Below are 19,530 nucleotides of genomic sequence, written 5' to 3'. Positions count from 1 at the left end.
GATCCCCAGGCTGCAAGGGCTGAACATCCCCTTCTCTGGGGTCAGGATTGGGCCGGGGGGATCCGGGCCCTGACCCTCCAGCACAGGGGCCCGGCTGGGAGACAGCTGCCGGGGTCTCGCGTGGACGAGGGGCTGCGCCGGGTGCCCGCCTGGCCCCCGCAGGACGTCCCCGCGTGGCGCAGGCCCGGTGTGACAGAGGCTGGGGGGGGATCGCGAGCCCACGGGAAGGGAAAAGGCCCCGCAGCCGGGCTGCTCCTCGTGTCCGGGCCAGGCTGGGGGCTCCAGCGATCACGTCCTGCCCAGCTCCTGCCTCAGCCCTGCCGTGGCTAACACATGGCTAATACCCGGATAAGTAGCACACGGCTACCGTGGATAACTAACACGTGGCTGACTACTACAGCCGTGGCGCGAGAGGGCAACTCACACCTGGCTTGCACGTCGCTACCGCGATTAAGGAACGGGGCGGGCACTCGCCAGGAACCCGCAGTTAACTACGACACGGGCAGCGCGGAGCCGACCTACCCACGGCGACCACGCAGGTGCCCACCAGGGCTACCCAGCCCCCATCCAAGCTGCTCTCTGGGGGGAACCTTCCTCCGGCTCCAGCCTCAGTTTCCCTCCCCCACCAGCACTGCCCCGGCCCCCTCGGCAGTCGCCCCTCAGGGCCCTGCGGCCTGAGTCCCACACTGCTCCAACGAAGCGCAGTGAAGGTGCCCCTGGGAGGCCGGGACCTGCGCCATAAACTGGTGGCGCACAGCGCAGTGCCAGGCGGCGGGAAACACGAGCAGGAAGGTGGTGGTGCGGGGGCCGCGCTATGGCCCCGTGCCTGGGCTACTTCTACTCTGGTTTCGGCCCTGTTGAGCCCCAAGGGGAGACCACGGGGACCGCGCGGAGCAGCTGTGGCATTCAGACCTATGGGGGCCGGTAGTGGCATGGTAAGGCGTGGCAGTGGTGTGTTGCGTGGTGGCGGTGTGTTGGTGCGAGGCCACGCGTGGCGCAGCACGTGGCCGCGCGGGGATAGCGTCACAAGAGCACATCAGGGCATGGCAGTGACGCATCAGACAGTGCGGCGCTCACCTCCACCCCGCCTGGCCGCACTCCAGGCCGGACTACAACTCCCAAGACCCCTCACGGCGGGGCGGGCCGGGCGCCTCCAACTCCCGCGATGCACCGTGCCCCTTCCCCCACCCGCCTGTGACACGACCGGCGGGCGGGGTGCGGCGCTATGGTGACGCCATAACGTTGCGCGGGTGAGAGGTCAGCGCGGCGGAGCCGGTGCCGGGAACAGACGGCGCCCCCGCCCCCGCGAGCGCCCCCTATGGCGGCCCGGCGGCTCGTGCGACTCGCGGCGGCCCCGCGCGGGAGGTGAGCACCCCCCTGCCCCTTGCAACTGCCCCCTTTCAACAACTGCCCCCCTGCAACTACCCCTCTACCCCTGGCACCTGTCCCGCCTGCATCTCCCCCCGCCCCTCGCACCCCACAGCCCCCCCGTGCCCCCTCCAATGACATCTCCCTGCCTGGGTGAGGGTGGGGGCTGGCGCCACATCCCCTTTCCTGCCTCCCCCTCCCCCCCGCCAGGTGGGGAAGGAAGCAACCAGGGATGTGCTAGGGGGTCAGCACCTGGCACTGGGCAGGGTTGGGACAGGCTGGGGAGCCTGGGGACCTCCCTGGCCAGCCAGGCACCCCCGACTGTGCTGTGGACCCCCAGCCCTCATGTGGAAGCATTGGCAGTGTGTCTCTGCCCCTCCCCCAGGCCTGCCCGTGGTCCCCGGTGCGTCTCCCTCTGTGACGTGCAGCTGAGCTGTGTGGCACAGGCCCTCGGCGGCCTGGACCGGGCACCCCACGCGCCGCCCAGCCGGAGCTTCATCAACCTGGCCGGGCCCTTCACCAACAAACACAAAGAGTACTCGGAGCGGCGCATCATTGGGTGAGCGCCACGGCGGGGGGCGCGGGGGGCAGGCAGCCACACTGGGCTGTGTGCCCTGTGGCCCCAGAGGTGGGGGCTCCGTTTGAGGGCTCTGCCATGCCCCCCCGGTGCAGGTATTCCATGGAGGAGATGTATGACGTGGTGTCCAATGTGGAAGAGTACAAGAGCTTCGTGCCCTGGTGCAAGAAGTCGGTGGTGGTGTTGCGGCGTGCGGGCCACGTGCGGGCGCAGCTGGAGGTGGGCTTCCCGCCACTGCTGGAGCACTACACCTCTATCATCACACTTGTGCGCCCCCACCTCGTTAAGGTAAGGCCCCACTGGTGTGGTAGGGAGACGGTGGGCCTGGCTGTCCTGCCCTGCCCTGACCCATGTCCGTGGCGCTGTGTCCCCCAGGCTGTCTGCACCGATGGGAAGCTCTTTAACCACCTGGAGACCAGCTGGCGCTTCAGCCCCGGCATCCATGGCTACCCCCGCACCTGCACTGTGGACTTTTCGGTAAGGATGCCCCGCTCTGTGCCCGGGGCCTCGGAGCCAGGCCACGCTGTGGGGGGCTGTGAAGCACCTGTGGGCATTTCTGAGTTCTAGCTCAGGACTCCTGGGTCGCATCCTGAGCCCTGGGGATGGGGGTCTTGGTCCCCACTGCCAGCTGGTCACAGTGCCCCCTCCCCACAGATCTCCTTCGAGTTCCGCTCCTTGCTGCACTCCCAGCTGACGGCCATCTTCTTCGATGAGGTGGTCAAGAAGATGGTGGCTGCTTTTGAGCGCCGGGCAGCTGCTGCCTTTGGCCCCGAGACCCGCATCCCCCGTGAGCTCATGTTCCACGAAGTCCACCAGACATGAGGACGCTGCCAGGTGGGCGCGAGGGGAGGGCTGCAGACCCCCCCCAACCCCCACCGACCTTTTAACTATTTATTGGACTGCCTCTGTCCCAACGTTCTCTAATTTATCTCCAGAGCCAGTAGCCAGCCTGGCCTGGGCACCCTGCCCCAGCTCTTCCCCCTGCCTCAGGCTCCAGCCTGTAGCTACATTTACTTTATTTTATCAGGGGGTCTTCTCTACACCCCACCCATAGGGCAAAGGGGGATCTCCACCCTTTACTGATTTGGAGCTCCTGTATACTACTGCAAGTGCCAAGCCCAGCAGGCACATGTGAGTGAAGGCAGTAAGAGGTGGGGATTGCATAGAGTAGGGCAAGGCCTGAATGCCTGCAGCACCACCCCCTCCAGGATAGCCTAGGGCCCCTGGGTGGATAGTGGGGATGGCATTTGGGGAGAAGAGGTCCTGTCTGGCTCTGGGGCTGCACCAGTGGGGGCAGAAGGGAAAAGGGGAGGTGCACCAGGAGAGTAAAGGCAACAGGGTCCAAGTGACAGCTAAACTGTGGGGGAAGGGGGTGCCCAGCTCAGGGCCCTCTGCTCTTAGCACCCAAAGGGGCAGCTCCAGGGACACAGTGGCTCTGTGCCTGGCTTCTCCCCACAGGGGATAGCCCTATAGGTGCTGGGGGGAGAAGGGACCAGAGCTTCATGGTCCTTTGAGAGGGCTGCCAGTGCTGTTGCAGCTGCTGGGACCCATCCCCGACCCTTCCTCCCAGACCAGGGCACAGATCCCCCACTCCAGTTCTAAGCACCCCCCTGCTGCTCTAAGGGAACCCCAGCTGCCCCCAGTGTGGGGGGGGAATGGTGTACCCTAAGACACATCCCCCACCCACCAGTGGTGCTAAGTTCCTGGTACTCGCCCCTGCCCTGCTGCAGCCTAACTCTATGGGCTGCACCTGAGGGACTCTGCTGGATTTAAAGGGGCAGGTCCAGCAAAGCATGCTGGGATGGGGGCCCTTTAAGTTAGCAGGGCACAGCTGGGAGCCTCTTGCTGGGAGAGTGGAGGAGCTGGGCTCACTCCAGCCCACTCAAAGGTGAAGGGGGTTTAGGGCACCTGGGTCCAGGGGAGGGGAGGCAGCATCCCCCCTCCAGGTAAGCCTGGACTTGGGATGAGGGTAGGGGCCAGTGCTGGGGTCTCCTAGAAGCCCCTCTCCTCCCTCTGATGCCTAGCTGTAGGGAAGGGCTGCCCCAGGCAGGTCCACTGCTCCCCGGCAAGCAGGATGGATAAGAGCAGCCCTGCATGGCTCCCCTCCTTGGAGTTCAGCACCCTGGGCCTGGGGCTGCCAAGGGCAGGGCACAAGCCCTCCCCCAAGGGACAACACATGGAGCCATGAGCAGAGGTTGTTAATAAAAAACATTTATTTTGCATTTTCTTGTTTGTACAGAACCACCTGAATCTGCAACAGATCGGGCAGGGGTGGGGGTGGGTGCGTACACACAGGGGAGCAGGCGCGGGGAGGAGTGTATCAAAGCCATGCTGGGGGGCCGAGGCAACTCAGTTCTGTGAGTAGCCTACGCCTGCCAGCCAGGCCAAGCCCCCAGGCAGAGCAGAGACCCCCTCAGCTCCAGCAGGATGAAGTGGGGGGTGTGCCTGGCTCGCCCAGCACAGGTGTGGGTGCCTGGGCTGGACATGGAGTGCTGCAGCAAGCTGGACACAGGGTGGGCCAGGGGCTCCCTGCCCTCCACCCCCTTCCCAGCCCTAGAGGTGCCTACCCCCTCCCCATACAAGCGTGGGGGAAGGGGAGGGCAGGGCTCAATTCTGCTACAGACCAAGGCTCAAGCTGGCAGATCACACACAGCTGGGGGCAGGGTGTAGAATTAGTGCCCCTGCCCCCTCCCTTCCCCTGGGGCTGGAGTCTGGGGAGAGGCCAGGGCACTAACCAGACAGCAGACAAGACAACATGATTCCTACAGGGCTGAACCTTCCTTTCCTGGCCTGGGATGCTGGGGAGGGGGGGCATAAGGCTGAGCTAGGAAATTGGGCAGGGCTCTGGCCCCCACTGACCCAGGCAGCAGCCAGGGGTGGTGGGGGCTGCTGGGCTCTGCTAGAGGCAGGAGCTAGGGGTGGGGGATAGGTGGGGGGGGTATGGGTCTGGCTTCTCTTTTAACCTTAATTTACACCATAAATAACCTGAAACTTCACAGTGCCTTAGAGCGGTTTAATTCTAGCCTGCTTGGGCCCTGTCGCAGAGGTGCACTGTCTCTTTACACATTCCCTTGGGTGCCACAGGGCCCCATCCCTTTAACCCGACTTGAAGCCCACGAGCTGCATGAGGCCATCCGTGCTCATGGACTTGGGTCTCTCCAGGGGGAAGCCGAGAGCCCGGCTCCAGACGAGTTGCGACAGGACGCCCAGGGCCCGGGAGACACCGAACAGCACTGTGTAGTAGTTCATCTCCTTCATGCCATAGTACTGTGGGAAGAGGGGGGTTGGGGCACATCTCAGGGCAATGAGGGGCTGCTCAGAGGAGCTGGATGTCCCCAGGGCTGGGTGAGCTCAAGACCCCCCCACCCACCCACCACCCCCACTAGTGAGGGCCATACCTGGAGCAGCACTCCACTGTGGGCATCCACGTTGGGCCAGGGGTTCTTGGCCTTGCCCTGCTCCAGCAGCACATTGGGCACAATCTTGTAGAGCTGAGCCACCAGCTTGAACATGGGGTCATTGGGCAGGTGCTTGAGGGCAAACTCCCGCTGGCAAGTATAGCGTGGGTCCGTCTTCCGCAGTACCGCATGCCCGTAGCCTGGCACCACCTGCAGTAACATTGGAGGGGGGGCTCAGAGCCAGGAGGGGCTGCCCCAGCCCCAGCTCAAGGAGGCAGCCCTCTGCCCAGGCTACTCACCCTGCCTGAGTTCAACGTATTCCAGATGAAGTCCCGCAGCTTCTCATCCGACACCTCTTGGCCCAGCTCCTTCTGCAGGTTGGTCAGCCACAGCAGCACCTCCTGCAGGGCACGGCTGGGTGAGTGCAGGAATGCACATGCACATGCATCTGTGTACAGACCCACATGCTGCCACCTCCTGCCCCCCCAGGTGCTGGTTTGCGAGGGGCACCCACCTGGTTGGCGAGGCCGTGCAGCGGCCCAGCCAGCCCATTCATAGCGGCTGCGAAGGCGAGGTACGGGTCAGAGAGGGCGCTGCCCACGAGGTGGCTGGTGTGAGCGCTGACATTCCCCCCCTCATGGTCACTGCAGTGGGGGTGAAGAGGGGTGGGGGGAGATGAGAGCAGCTCCCAGCCCAGGGGGAGATGCTAGAGCACCTTCAGATGGCAAGGGGCAGTGAAGCGCCCTGGAAGAGCAGCAATGCACTAGCTAGAGTGGCACCTGCCCCTATGGTGTCTTGGCAGTCAAGATTAGTCCAGAGGCAAGGCTCGATTCTGCCCAGCCTGCCATCATGCCGACAGAGACCATGTCCCACAGGGGACAGACCTCTGCCCATGGGGGCACAGGAGGCTCCTGGGCTGCCTCACCTGTGGATAGTGAGGTAGAGCCGCATGAGCTCGATGAACTGGGGCTCACTGTAGCCCAGCATGTTGGTGAAGTTATGCGACCAGTCCAGGCCAGGGTCGATGGCGCCAATACTGCTGCCCTCACGGTACAGGTTGCGGTAGATCTTGGCCGCGATGCAAGGCAGCTTGGCGATCAGATCCATGGCATCCTCATAGATGAACTGCAGGGGAGGGGGAGAGGAGACTGGGCAGGGCTGACCCCTGAAGCCCTCCCTGAGAGTTTGACCCCTGCCAGACCAGGGATTGCAATGCCAACCTCAGGCTCTGACCCAGGGATCACGCCCTGTGGGGAGAACTAACCCCACCCCACAGGGGTCCACACACCTACTGGCCCCCTTGCTACCCATGCCAGGGATGAGAAGCCCAGCCCCTACCTCCCAGTACTTGGCCCGGTTGATGCCCTCTGAGTAGGCACGGGCGAAGTTGCTTTCACTGTTGAGGGCGGTGACGGCGGCACTGAGCTGGGACATGGGGTGCAGGTTGGTGGGGAAGTTGTCCAGCATAGTCACCACATGGGAAGGCAGTGCGGCCCTCTTGGCCCACTCTCGGGACAGCCAGGTCACCTGGGAACAGAGGCATGGCCTGTGGTGTCAATAAAGAGGGATGGTGGGAGGGACTTGTGTAGTGGCACCAGGGCTGCGGGCACAAGACCCCTCGTGCCCTGCATTACCTGCTCCTGAGTGGGGATGTCTCCTGTCACCAGCAGCCAGAAAAGCCCTTCAGGCAGGGGCTCCTCCCCACCAGGGGCTTTGGGTAGCAGCTTCTGGCACTCGGGTATGCTGTATCCACGGAAACGGATGCCCTGGCAATGAGAGAGGGTAGAGACTCGGGTTCAGTGTGGGGATGGGGATAGCAAGGGGCACCCAAGGCTGTGGGGGGCAGCCGAGCCTTACCTCGTCAGGGTCCAGTACAGATGTCTCATAGATGAGCCCCTTCATACCTCTCATCCCGCCATAGATCTGGGGAGGAGATAACAGTGCTTGGCACAGCCCAGAGCTGGGTACCTGCCCTCCACACCTGATCCCCTGGTGGCTCAGGGGCTGCAGCACCACGTGGGGCCCGAGCCAGCCACAGCGCTGTTTACCATGTCCACAGTGATCTGGCCAATGACCGTGTTGCCGTACTGCTGCCTGAAGCTCTTGATCCTCATCTGCTCCTTGGGGATCATGTTGGCCAGGACATCCTTCAGGTTCTGGTGAGAAGGGGAACAAGAGCTGCTGTGGGGAGGCTGCATGACCCCTCCTCGGAGGCATCACTGCCCCTGGAGTGGCTCTGGCTCTGGAGGATGAAGCAGCCCCTGGCCAGGCAGCCAGCACCCCCCAGCTCATCCATCTGGACCCCCCCCAGACCAAGGGACTGTGAGAAGATCCCTGCCCCACCCCTTCACCAGCCCAAGGGGAAAGAAGGGGCTTATACTTACCGTGGCCGAGCTGGCATGCCGGGCAGCAAAGAGGATACATGGCGCGTTCTGCAGGGAGAGATGCAGGGAGATCCCTCAGGCCTCAGCTCCCCGGGGGGAAGCAATGTGAACCTCCAGAGGCCTTGTGCTCACAGGCAGTCTCCCCCACTCCCAAGGGCATCCCCCTGTGCCCCCAACCAGCTACCCAGAAATAGCAACATGCCTGGGGGTTTTGAAGGGCTCTTTGTCTCCCCCCCACCAGGAGCAAGGACTTGCCTCCACTCTGCACCCACTCACCACAGGAAGCAGAACTGGCTGAGCGAGATCAGTGCCCAACAGGTATGAGAGTGGGAGTGGGCAGAGGGCAGGTGGTTCCCCTGGCATTGGTGCCCCCAGGCTGGGCAGCTCAGATGGAGGGCAGAGGCTCTCACCCCCTGCTCTGTGCCCCCACCCCCAGTAGAAGCAGCTCCCGCCTACCACTTCCAGCTTCCCCTGGAAGAACCACGAGTCATTACTAGTGTGTGTGGGTGGGCCTGGAAAACGCTCAGCAGTCCCTGTGCCAGCCAGGCAGAGTCAGCAACGCCAACACCTGCCGGTCGGCTGTGCCTACAGGAGCGAAACCACAGCAAGAGGAAGCGCAGGCACCTTGGAGCAAATAGGGGGGCAGGGCACAACAGCTCCAGGATTGCATGTGCTAGGGGGCTGCCCATCCTTGCACTGCCTCTAGGCCCTGGGCACAGAGCTGTGTGGCTCTAGATGCAGCAGGGGGTCGGGGAGGGACAGCCTCTCCAGCCTGGCAGCCCTACGACCATCCCCCAAGCCCAGTTCTTGGCAGGACGCCCCGCGGGAGCCTGCATCCAGGTTCTGTGCTCTGTACAGGGCCACAGGCTGCCGGGCTGTTTGCTCAGCGGGCAAGCAGCCCAGTGAGTACACGGCGGGCCAGAGCAGCCTGCCCCTAGCGGGGGTGGGGAGGGGCTGCAGAGATCCGCAGGCATGCCACTGGTGTCCCACACCCAGCCTAGGCCTCAGCCACTCGCCCCGTCCCAGTGCAAAGTCTGGCCCTGCAGAGATACCGCAGACAGGCGTGAGTCCCGCAGGGCCAAGGGCACCAGGAAGGGGGAGGGGATGTGCCAGATTTGCCCCCCACACTTGGGGGACAATGCCTCAGCTGGGAACGAAGGCACCTTCCAAGGCAGTTGCCCCACTGGTCCTGTGCTCGGCAGCGCCCCCCTGCCCGGGATCACTGCCCCCACAAGTGCCCAGCTTGACTTGGTTTTTCCATTCAGCCTGTAGTGCCGGGCGCAGGGCAGACTGAGCTGATCAGATAGCGCAGGTCCACCAGAGCCAAGGACAGGACAATGTAGGGCTGCCAGCAAGCCAGGCCTTGAGACCTGCAGCCTTCCCACAAGCCAGCCGGGAACCCAGTGCATGGTGCTGCACACACCAAGAAGCCCGGATATCCAGAAAGCCCCCAGCTCTGGCCTCCTCCCCACTCTCCACTCCTGAGCCTGGCCTGCTCCCCTCAAGTTCAGTGAGGGGATGGGAGGCACAAAGCAGCTCTGGATAACACAGCTGTTACTGAGCAAGGTCTCTAGTGGCAGAAACAGCACAGCATGGCAGGGGGCAGGAGGAGGAAGAACCCCCAGACCCAAATGCCAGGTCAGAGACAGTTCTGGGCTTGGCCAGGCAGGGGTAGAACATGGTCTGACAGGGCTCCAACTATGGTGGGTCCCATCCCAGAGACAGTGCAGCCCCTCTAGGTCCTACAATCCAGGGTCTGGAGCCTGGGCTTCAACCCAGCGAGATTCAGTCCCAGCCATCCTTGAGGGGCAGCCCCAGAGCTCTTTGGGGGGGGGGCTGGGCCCACCTGCTGCAATCAGGCAGGGCAGGGACTCATGGCTGCGGGAAGCCACCAGCCAGAAGATCTCTGCAGCATGGAGCAAGCAGGAGTCCTGTTCCTAGGGGAGGAAGAGGGCAAATCCTGAAGCCCAGAGCACCCTGCCCAGGCCAGACACCGATGGGGGAAAGCAGAGCCCTGGCCCAGCTGGCACATGACCGGCTATCTGCCCATGTGACGTGGCAGGGGTAAGACAGCAAGGCTGATAAGGAACTTGGTGACCAGAAACCCAGGCCTGTGCCTGGTTCTGCACCACGCTACCTCATGGCCCCCCAGGAAAGTGCCGAGGGAGGGCAGCAGCAGGACCAGCAGGTGGGAGGCTCAGTGGAGCCAACACCAGGTGCTGGGGGGGGGGTCAGTCCAAAGGCACACGGGGGGTGGAAAGAGGCTTAATGATATCAGCCCACAGGAGACCATAGCCATGCCTGGTGCTGGAGCTGGTGACAGCTGGGCACGGGCACTTCCAGGCAGCAACACCCCAGGAACGATGCCAGGGCCAGTGGGGGCTGCTGGGTAGCACTAACCAGCACCCAACCTGGGGCAGGGCCAGAAGCTTTTCAAGGTGCCCAGCAGACTTTCCCCAGTGCAGCCTCTCCGCAGCACAGGGACCTGAACTCCTGGGCTCCCTGCGCAGCCTTCAGGCCTGGTGGAGCCTGGCCCTTGCCATGGTACCAGGGTGGGTCAGGGCTGGCAAATGCAGGCTGGGAGCATGGCAGGGGCACCCCTGTGCATTATTCCACCAGGGGAGACCCCACAGCCCGGCTCTGACCTCTGCCAGCTCCTCCCAAGAGCTGGGCACACCTGGATCCTCTCCCCAAACACCAAGCACTGCTCAGGCCCGAGGCAGAGCCAATGCCTTCCATCTGCCAGATCCCCGGCCCTGCAGACCCCAGACAAACAAAGGCTAAATGCCCCCGAGGGCAGAGCTCTGCCTACAGGGCCCAACAGCACCAACACCGCGGGAAGGCACCAGACAGACAGAAGAGTGGCAGAGGGGGGTGGTAGCAATGGCAGGATGGGACCCCACCCAGGCCGATACCCCCTACCCCCAGGATCTTCACGGCCTTGGCAGGGCAGCACCCCCAGCTCCAGGGAGGGTGCAGCCGCCCCAGGGAGGCAGCTCAGGGCTGGGCCCCAGCTCACCACCTCGGGCTTGCACAAGACCAGGTGAGGCTGGGAGCAGTTACCCAACCAGTGAAGCCACTTCCCCTCCCTGGCAGGTGGGAGCTGGCTGGAGGGGTGGGGGAGCAGGAAGGTGCCGGGCCTTCCCTGGACCCCACTGAGGGGGTCTCAGCCAGGGCCTCCCCCTCCTTGCCCCACATGACTTGCACCCGAGATCCAACCTGGGCTGCAACCCAGGCCCCTCCGAAAGCCAAGGCCTGGGCAGCTGTCAGTAGGAGCCGTCTATGTACAGGATCCCGGCTGGCTGCCTGCACCCAGCACAGGGACCAGGCTGGAGGTCCCCTGGCAGAAAGGTGCAGCGCTCCAGCTCCTCCCCCACAGAATTGAGGGCCCAGGAACCCCAGGGCCCAGCCTAGGGCAAGAGGGGAGAGGAGAGAGGCCGAAACAAAGAGGGAAGCGGGCAGTGGGGAAGGCCCCAGCTCCAGTTACCGGCATGAGCCCATCTGGCTTTTGTTTCAGGTGGGAGCTGAAGTCTGTTCTAATTTTAGCCTCCCTGCCAGGCTGGGGCCACTGGGCTCCCTGCCCTGCATGGGAATCCAAGCGAGACACACAACACGGCATGGCCAGGTTGGCCGGCAGAGGCCAAAAATACGTGACCGCCACGAGAAGTGGCAGCGCGTGACGAAATTCCAAGTCCAACTGACTCCCGGTCTTTCCCCCGCCGTTGCTCTCCTCCTGGCCCACCAGGGCCCATCTCCCTGGGCACTGCTACCCCCTGCCTGGCCCATGCATCCTGCGAGGGGAAGCCACCTGGTGACCTTGCCAGGTCCCCGCTGAGCCGCTCATCTGCTCTGCGCAGCTGCCTGCCATCAGGTCCGTGCAGCCCCAGGGCCCCCGTGGCTGGCCAAGGGCAGGGCCGTTGGGCACATGCCACAGGTCCTGTGGGCCCTTGACATTCGACCTCCTTGCCCTCTACGCTGCTGGCACCCACCGTCCCGCTGGACGCCGTGGGGAGTGGGGGACGGGAGGCTATGCAGCTCCTTCCGCTGGCTGCAGGCAGGGGACAAGTCCCCCACCCTTGGGGCCTGGGCCCTGCTACCCCAACCCCCAGGGGCACCAGGGCCTGAGGGGCAGGTCAGACCCCCCACTGGGGGGAGGCCCTGCCATGCGAAGGGGGGCAGGGCTGATAGACCCCCCACCCCATGTCACCCTCTCCAAACCGGCGGGACACGAACAAGGGCAACAGGTGCCTGCAGGCCCCACAAAGAGCCCTTTAATTATCCCCCAAAAGGGGGTGCGGCCCCTTTAAGCCGTCCCGCGAGGCCTGACCTTGGCGCCCAGAAGCCGCGCGGCCGCGGTCAACAGGGTCATGGCGAGCGGAGCGGAGCGCTGGGCCGCCTGGGCCGGCGGCAGGGACGAGGAGCGGAGGCGGCAAAACAGGGAACCGCGCCCGGGGGTCCTCGCGGCGGCAGGGGCGGAGCGAGCGCGGCGGAAATTACCCTAGCCCCGCCCCCACCCGGGCTCGGCGCCGCACCATTGGCCGAGCTTGGCGTCGGGAGGCGGGGATAGGTAAATGAGGCGACGGCGGGGCTTAGGTGGCCGTGGCGGGCGCCTGAGTGCGACGCGGCCCGGCCCGAGGACGCCTGGGCACGTGCGGGGCGGGGCCGCCAGGGATGGGGGGAGTGTCGTGACGTCCCCCACAGCCCTCCCCATCCGTGGCCTGGTGAAGCATCAGTGGTGTCACCTCAGGGCCTTGAGTGTCACCACCTCTCCAGCAGGGCTTGGTCACCTCAGAGCCTCCCACCAAGGCCTGGGGAGGTGTCATGGTGTGACCTCAGAGCCCCCGTGGCCTGGGGAGTGTCATGGCATCACTGCAGAGCCCTCCCTCCCGGGCCTGGGGAGTGTCATGGCATTACCTCAGCCCTCATGGCCTGGGTGGGGAATGTCGCGACATCACCTCAGAGCCCCCCCAGCAGGGCCTGGGCAGTGTTGTGGCATCACCTCAGAGCCCCTGTGGCCTAGCACAACACCATGGCATCACCTTGGAGCCACCCTGCAGCCTGGTAAAGCGCCATGGCATTCCCTCAACACCTGGCCGCCATGTCACGACACATCCCGGGGCACGTGTGCCTCCACAGCAGTCACCGCGAAGCCCCATGGCATTGGGGCAGCACGCGCCAGGGAGGTCTCTGTGGCATCTCCTTGGAGCTGTGGGGAGTCATGGTGGGCTATCTAGGTGGTGCCAGGAGGCAGCTTGGCATCACCTTCAGGCACCCCAGCAAAACAGAGGCAGCAGGCACAGAGTTAGAGCAAGACAGCAGGGAGCTCCCTGTGCCAGGGTTGGCAGCATCAATCTGCAAAGCCTTGCCCACCCTATCCCCGAAAAGCCAGTCAGATGCTTCACACCTTCACCGTCCTTCAGGCTAATCCCTCTGCTGCTCTCCACCGCCCAGCGCCTCTCAAAACTCTGAGAGTAAGAGAATCGGCTGCATGAAATCAGGCCTGGGCTGGAGAAATGGGACAAGCAATGATGCTACATAATAGCCTTGATTCAGGCTCCAGGTAACCTTCAGGTAATGCTGAGCAAGGTGACCTGCTAATCACGTCCCAGCAGCCGGGGGACTACATTTCACAAACTTCGTCTTTAATAACAGCCCTGGAACCAAGGGCTCGCCTGTTCCACGGCCACAGCCAGCAACTCGGGCCGGAAACAACAGCATGGATAGGACAGCCCTAGGGTGCACCTATGAACTGGGTTGTCTGCAGATTAAACCAGTCACTACCCCTTTCCCTGCAAGCTCAGCACTGGGATAGATGCTGGAAGGTTGATTACGGGGGGCGGGAAAAAAAAAAAATCAATCAAGGTACAAAGATGAGGCAGAATTGCCTCAGGACACATTTAATTCTGCTGCCTGTACAGCCGGGCTTCTGGTAAGCAAGCAATGCAGTCGTCACGTTTCTGAGAGCAGCTGCTGAAGTCAGAAGGAAGAGAGTGGTTCCCAGCTCCTCCACGTGTCAGAAAAGCAGCTCTAAATCTGCCCGGGTGTCTATGCTCCTGTCCACTTAAAGCCACACATGCTTTGCTCACCGGGAAAAAACACTGGCCCTACCAGCGCAGCTCCAAGGCAGACTCCAGCACTGCCAGGGCCTGGATGATTTGGTATCCATGTGACTGCTGAGTTACGCGTTCACCTGAGAAGAAGGGACAGGAGCTGCACTTTGAAAGCCTTGACCCTCAGATCCTGGAAGCAGCTGGATGGGCAGTGACTTTGCTGAACAGGGAAATCACATGCGGGCCAGAGTTTACCCACTGTGTTGCCTTTGGCACATCAGCTGGCAAATGCATCTCAGTGGCACAAGGCTGCTGGGTTTAGACAACACCACACACTCTCTCCACATGGCCGGTGAGGACAGAAAAGAGGCCGTATCCTCATGGAATACGTCTGCAGTAACACCTGACCATCAGCCTCAGGCCATGCTGGCCCAGGGCCCCTGCGCTGCACCCAGGGACTGGACTCCCCAGGGGGTCTGGCTATGGCCACCTCATGCCCCGCAGCCAAGACCTTTCCCAGGAAATTTTGTAATGCCCATTTTGCAGCCTCTGAGCAAAGTTGGTAGGATCTGCTGAGTGCCTCTCTGCCTCAGTTTCCCTTATCCAAAAGGGATAACTGTCCCCTCATCCCGAAGCACAGGGCACTGCACCGCCCACCAGCTTGTCTGGCCCAAGCTCCATCAGCTGATCCTTTTTTTAGACCTGGTGGCCTGACTCTGTGACCTTGCACTTCAGCCAGCTGCCTCTCCCCAGTCGTGCTCTCAGCCGAAAGGTGCTGAGGCAGGGGTGGTCAGTATTTGCACTTTGGTTCAGGTCGCTCTAAAATATTTGCTTAAACTCGGCACAATGAGGGCAGCAGGCCCAGAGCCATTTCCCCAGCTGTTAATGATCAACGTGGTGGTTCCCACAGGTGAGGTCAGGCCCTTGCTGGTTGCTAGGCCGCTCTGTGTGTTGCTAGAAGCAGGCCTGGTGGCACCCTGGACCAGGAGATGTGCAGCTGCAGGTTCCACCACCTTAGACTGATGAGAAGACAGCCAAACACCTCCTAGCATCTGGAAGAGCACTGGGGACATGACCCATTTCAAGACACTGAGCAAGTGCCAGGCAAGCAGCCAGCCAGCTCTACCTCCATTCAAGGCACCAGGTGAGTTGAAGCCAAGAGGCAGCCTCATGGGGGTGGTTGCACCTGTTCTTTAAGGATTGGCACTGGCGGAGCTTGCCTGGAGAAGTAGCTGGGCACAGGCCAGAGTGGCACCCCCGGAGGGCCCAGAGTTGCCAGCCACCCTCTCCCCTTGCCCGTGGGATTCCCAGCTGGGTACGTTGTGAGCGGGTGCATTGTGGGAGGTGCTGACCTTCAACTGGCTGCAGACGGACTGAGCCCAGGGCCAGGCCAGGCCCTGTCCAAGACTAATAGCATTAGGGCTCTGCCCTTCCAAAGGCTCTTTGAACCCAGCAGGGGGGAATTATCCCTTATCAGCCCAGAGCTCCTCCAGCTGGCAAGGGAGGAGGGAATGAAGCCCAGCACCAGAAGCAGGATCAGGCCCAGGCCAGGCTGACACAAGATGGGGACCTAGGCCAGCTGCCTCCCTCCAGAGCAAAGGCAGAACACAAAAGTCTCCTTCACTTTCAGACATCTGTTCACAGCAGAGCCTGCACCAAGGCAAAGCTTACAGCCTGCCAGGGTGCACAGCTCCAGGCACCTCAGGCCAGCATGTGCCTGAAAACTCATAAGTGGCAGGGGAGTAACCCAGGTGGATCAGAGCCCTGGAGGGCAGCAAGGGGGACCGAAGAGGCTCTTTCACTTCTGCTGCCCAAGGGGGCAGCTGCTGCATTAGGGGGCAGCATGGCAGCAAAAGCCTGCCTCCAATGGGGTGACCCTTTGACCCCCCCCCAGGCCACAGTAACTGAATGCAACAAGCAGGTAACAGCTTCCTCCTGCCTGAACAAGGAGACCCAGGTGGGAAGTGTGACCCCCACGGGCCCTTTGAAAGCCCCTGCTTGTGCCAATCCAGGCATCTCCTAGGGTGCCCCCCCAACTCCCAGCCAGGACCCTGGCATCCCCACCAGCCAGGACTACCACAAGCTATTCCAACTGCCATGTGGCCTTGCATTTTATTCTACCACCGGCCGCCAAAGACCGCAGCGACCTGCAACTTTGAAAAAGACAGTTTAGAAACAGAATTGAAACATTAAACCCTTCCTGACTTAAGCCCCTTGAAGTAGAAACACTCCCCCACAACCCTGGACACCTGCCCTGCGCATAAGCCTCGTGGTGCAGGCGCCCAGGTCCATTGTCAGCTGCAATCTGTCCTCGAGGAACTGGAGTGCCTCCTGCTGGTGGCTGAACATCTCCCCCCCTGCAAGCAGATGATGGGGGAGGGGCTTCTGTGCAGGCCCCTCCCCATTGGTCCCCTCCCCCACCTGAGTCACAGGGAGATGAAGTGACTTGCCCAAGGAGACGGTGGCAGAGCCAGTGTGGAACCCAAAAAGTCCTGGCTCCGGCAGACACCACAAAACACCCCTGCTGGGAATGAAGCCTTGGAGTCCTATATCACCAGCCTTATTAGAGCCAAGAGCCCCAGGCGGCCATCAGCTGCTCTGCCTCCAGGCTGGAAGAGAACCCAGGAGTCCTAGGTGCTGGTCCCCTTCACCAACCCCCAGACAATGCTCCCGTTGCAACAGACACAGGGGACGTGCAGCAAAAATAAATAAGACACAAAAACGCCAGACAAGGGAGGAAGCAGAATCCCAGCAAAGGAGCCAGCATCCTCATGGGGCCTGTGGCCAAGGAAAGGGCTGCTCACAGCACCAAGGTAGATGAGCCCAAGAAGCAGGCGGGGAATGTCCTTCCCACCTGGCTTGGGAGCTGCTCACACAGGGCTGCCCATCCTCAGCGAGGAGTTGTGATGCCCCCGAGGACAGCACAGGTGACACGGGAGTGGGGGGAGTGCAAGGCATTGGCTATAGGGCTCTGTCCAGCGCAATCTGGGGCTGCCGCATCACAGCTCATCGTGGGGCACGTGCAGGGCATGATCACAGAGATCTGTGGGCAAAACACATGCCATCAGCACTGGGACTGCCCCCTGGATCCCAATCGCGAACCTCTGCCCTGAGAGATGCTGCAGGGAGTGAGGAGGGGCCGGGCCAGGGGTCAGTCCTGGGGAGATGCCGTAGAAAGAGACTCTGAACCCCCCTCCCAGAAGCAGAGCCCGGAGTCCGGCACGATTGAAAGGTTGGACCAGCACGAGGGCACAGCTGTGGTCACAGGATGCCTACAGGGCCTAGCCACCAGCCAGCACAGGATCCGTCTAGCCCAGAGGCTGCCTGGTGCCTCCCTCGGCTTTGCAGTTAACAGGGCTGCTTGAACAAAGCTGCCAACGCCACCCTTAGCCCCGCAAGCGGCAGATCACGCCCAGCGCCAGCACCCACCTGGAGGAGCTCAACTGCAGCCCAGTGGCCCAGGTGCCCTGTGCTCCCCCTGCGTTGGGCCATGCTCCTCCCAAGACCCCACACTACGGGCTCTTGGGCAGGGACTGTCCTCCTGTCCTGTGAGCAGCACCCAGCATCGGTGGGCTGCTGTCCCAGGCACCATGGCCTTCACCCTGCCCAGCTGGCTAGCACCCAGCACTGCCATCCAAAAATAGCTCAGCAGAACAGGACATTGCTCCCTGAATGGCCCCGGTCACTGCAACCACAACCACATTGCAGCCTCCAGCGCCAATAAGAGCCTGTGTGATAGAGCCGTGAGGGCTGCCCTGGATCTGCCCCAGATGCCAGTGTTGCCTCTGCAGTCCAGGCCCCCCTGCTCCAGCATGGTGCTGCTGGCTGTGGGCACGGAGGAGCTGCCCTGGGGCTGCTGACCAGCGCAGCACTGCACGCACACGTTCTAGCACCATTTTGGCACTACGGCCAGGCCCCTTGGTGCCAGAGGTGACGCGGCTGTGAAGACCAAGGCAGGAAGCAGAGACTCCCTTCCAGGAAACAGAGGGGGCTGCTCACCGGTGCGCTTGCTGCAGAGTCGGTCCTTGACATTCTCGGCCTCATGGGAGAAAAACTCGATGAGCTCGTCCTCATACTCCTCTGCGATGCTCTCGCACTGCAATGGAAACAGCACTGGTCACATACCTGCCACCTCTGAACTCCACTCACGCTCCAAGGCTGGCTAAGCCACACACGGACTCCCACGGTCACTCAGCCTGAAGCCCCACAAAGAGCTGAAGCCTCTGGAAAAGGCCAGATACAGCTTGTGCTGGCTGGACCACAAGCAAGGCCCAGTGCTAGGTGCCGAGGCCTGGCTGATGAGGGCAGCCCGCACCTCCTACTGCATCCAGCAAGACCTCCCGCACGCACCTGTGGTGGGCAGTCATCACTGAGCATCCCTGACCCCTCCCCACTCACAGCAAACTTCAGGCTGGAGACCACGTCCCCATCTATCTTGACCTCGGAGAGATCCATCTTGGTGCCATCGTGGGAGAGGATGCGGACGTATGCCTTGCGCTGGGTGACAGGGTCCGTCTTCTCCCCGTACTCCTTCATCTTCTCGCACACCCGCTCCAGCAGCTCTGTCAGGTGGGCTTCGGAGCGGGCATAGGGCACCTGCAGCAAGACCGTGGGGCAGCTAGACCCGTCTCCCTGCTTACCCCGACTGCACACCCTGGGAAAATTGAGGCACGGACAAGACACGACTCCTCAAGCCCCACAAGGAGCTAGAGCAAAGCCAGACCTCCCACATGCTTCCTCTCCTGCCTCCCCCTGCCAGGAGAGGAACTCAGAAGTCCCAGAGCAGCCCCAGGAGCGCCCTGCTCTGCCAGCCGGGAACAGCACCCCAGCAGCGGCTCGACACCCCCATGCTGATCGCGGACGGGGCCCAGCTTCACACGCTACCTCCACGACTGACTGGCTGCCGTCCGGGTTGATGCGGAACGAGCCCATCTGGATGGTTTTCTTGGGGTCGACCTGCGCGATCTCCCACTCCAGCTCATCCACCAGGGCCCGGCAAGCTGCAACATGGGGCAGAGGGTGAGAGGACGCAGGTGCCTGTGGCAAAGAGCCATGGGGGGAGCGGAGGCCTGGCAGCCCACGGACAGGGACCCACGAACAAAGTGGCGAGGAAATGATCTCCTTCCGTGCCCACGCAGCGCCTTGCACCAGCAGCCCAAGGAGCAGCCATGGCCCCGGTACCTCCGCAGTGCAGGTCCTGGCTCCTCCGGCCCCGCGCAGGGCTCAGCACCGCCACCAGCACCACAACCAGGCCCAGCGCGCAAGATGCCCAGCTGCCCATCCTGGCGCCCGTGGGCCGGCGCGGACCCCTGCGAGGAAGCGGGAGGTCAGGGACGCCCGGAGCTGGCTTGCCCTAGCCCAGGGGCATCTGCTCCAGTCCCAGGGACAATGCCCCCCCCAGGGCAGCAGCAAAGCCCCCTGCTCCTCCGGCAGGGCAGCAGTCTGGGTGGTCTCCCAACACTCCTGCAGACCCCCTTTCCACACACCCCCCCGTAAGCTTTTCAACCGGCCCTTCTACGTACTCCCCTATAGCCCCTCCACCCCACTTCTATAGGTCCCAGATCCCCTACAGACCCCCCCATAGGCTCCTCTGCAGCCCGCCTCGCTGCGTGCTCCCCTATACCCCACCCCCCTTCCCAGGCCCCTACAGACCCCTGGTCCATCCGGCCTCCGCCTGCTTTATAGGTCCCGCCCCTACGAACCACACCGCCCATAGGTCCCGGCCCGGGCTGCCCCCCGCCCAGGTTCTCTGG

At 62.8% G+C, this 19,530-nt stretch overlaps 3 protein-coding genes and 2 long non-coding RNA genes across 6 annotated transcripts in view; 2 read left to right on the top strand and 3 right to left on the bottom strand.

Moving 5' to 3' along the window:
• Positions 1-14,059, top strand: part of LOC109323027 — a 19,825-nt gene extending 5,766 nt beyond the window's left edge. The window contains exons 2-3 of the long non-coding RNA XR_002104528.1: positions 7,304-7,307; positions 13,975-14,059. This is a non-coding gene — a long non-coding RNA (uncharacterized LOC109323027). The remainder of the gene's footprint in view (positions 1-7,303; positions 7,308-13,974) is intronic.
• Positions 1,304-3,246, top strand: COQ10A (coenzyme Q10A). Its single transcript, XM_019554330.1, has 5 exons — positions 1,304-1,365; positions 1,754-1,927; positions 2,041-2,233; positions 2,321-2,422; positions 2,600-3,246. Exons 1-5 carry the CDS (start codon positions 1,319-1,321, stop codon positions 2,765-2,767), a joined length of 684 nt encoding a protein of 227 aa, XP_019409875.1. The 5' UTR covers positions 1,304-1,318; the 3' UTR covers positions 2,768-3,246.
• On the bottom strand, positions 4,139-12,199 carry CS (citrate synthase). Its single transcript, XM_019554318.1, has 11 exons — positions 12,055-12,199; positions 7,728-7,775; positions 7,392-7,499; positions 7,201-7,266; positions 6,978-7,109; positions 6,682-6,870; positions 6,269-6,468; positions 5,858-5,987; positions 5,643-5,744; positions 5,344-5,553; positions 4,139-5,212 (listed from the first exon to the last, which is right to left on the bottom strand). The coding sequence occupies exons 1-11, from the start codon at positions 12,094-12,096 to the stop codon at positions 5,042-5,044; spliced, it is 1,398 nt and encodes a 465-aa protein (XP_019409863.1). The 5' UTR covers positions 12,097-12,199; the 3' UTR covers positions 4,139-5,041.
• On the bottom strand, positions 13,591-14,120 carry LOC109323022. Its single transcript, XR_002104527.1, has 2 exons — positions 14,037-14,120; positions 13,591-13,917 (listed from the first exon to the last, which is right to left on the bottom strand). It is a non-coding gene; the product is annotated as an uncharacterized LOC109323022 (long non-coding RNA).
• A 1,741-nt stretch (positions 14,121-15,861) lies between these two features.
• CNPY2 (canopy FGF signaling regulator 2) lies at positions 15,862-19,474 on the bottom strand. Of its 2 annotated transcripts, none has more exons than XM_019554343.1 (6): positions 19,430-19,474; positions 18,959-19,086; positions 18,662-18,777; positions 18,176-18,373; positions 17,777-17,873; positions 15,862-16,820 (listed from the first exon to the last, which is right to left on the bottom strand). In XM_019554343.1, exons 1-6 carry the CDS (start codon positions 19,438-19,440, stop codon positions 16,777-16,779), a joined length of 594 nt encoding a protein of 197 aa, XP_019409888.1. In that variant the 5' UTR covers positions 19,441-19,474; the 3' UTR covers positions 15,862-16,776. The 2 variants fall into 2 exon arrangements, with proteins under 2 accessions (XP_019409888.1, XP_019409894.1); XM_019554349.1 differs by lacking the exon at positions 19,430-19,474 and adding an exon at positions 19,352-19,394.
• Positions 19,475-19,530: the final 56 nt, after the last annotated feature.

Source organism: Crocodylus porosus, unplaced genomic scaffold, assembly GCF_001723895.1.
Source record: "Crocodylus porosus isolate Cpor-Errol unplaced genomic scaffold, CroPor_comp1, whole genome shotgun sequence".
NCBI lineage: Eukaryota > Metazoa > Chordata > Crocodylia > Crocodylidae > Crocodylus > Crocodylus porosus.
Note: the sequence above shows the minus strand (reverse complement) of the source record. Positions and strands in the feature narration are given on the sequence as shown.

What these genes read in the sequence shown, in the direction of transcription:
- COQ10A (XM_019554330.1), top strand. Translation starts at nt 1,319, where the DNA reads ATGGCGGCCCGGCGGCTCGTGCGACTCGCGGCGGCCCCGCGCGGGAG. An exon ending in GCGGCGGCCCCGCGCGGGAG is followed by an intron (nt 1,366 to 1,753) that starts GTGAGCACCCCC and finishes CCCCTCCCCCAG; the next exon opens with GCCTGCCCGTGGTCCCCGGT. An exon ending in TGCGCCCCCACCTCGTTAAG is followed by an intron (nt 2,234 to 2,320) that starts GTAAGGCCCCAC and finishes TGTGTCCCCCAG; the next exon opens with GCTGTCTGCACCGATGGGAA.
- CS (XM_019554318.1), bottom strand. Translation starts at nt 12,096, where the DNA reads ATGACCCTGTTGACCGCGGCCGCGCGGCTTCTGGGCGCCAAG. An exon ending in TGCACGGCCTCGCCAACCAG is followed by an intron (nt 5,745 to 5,857) that starts GTGGGTGCCCCT and finishes CGTGCCCTGCAG; the next exon opens with GAGGTGCTGCTGTGGCTGAC. An exon ending in ATACGTTGAACTCAGGCAGG is followed by an intron (nt 5,554 to 5,642) that starts GTGAGTAGCCTG and finishes ATGTTACTGCAG; the next exon opens with GTGGTGCCAGGCTACGGGCA.
- CNPY2 (XM_019554343.1), bottom strand. An exon ending in CCAGGACCTGCACTGCGGAG is followed by an intron (nt 18,778 to 18,958) that starts GTACCGGGGCCA and finishes CCCATGTTGCAG; the next exon opens with CTTGCCGGGCCCTGGTGGAT. An exon ending in TCTCCAGCCTGAAGTTTGCT is followed by an intron (nt 17,874 to 18,175) that starts GTGAGTGGGGAG and finishes TTTCCATTGCAG; the next exon opens with TGCGAGAGCATCGCAGAGGA.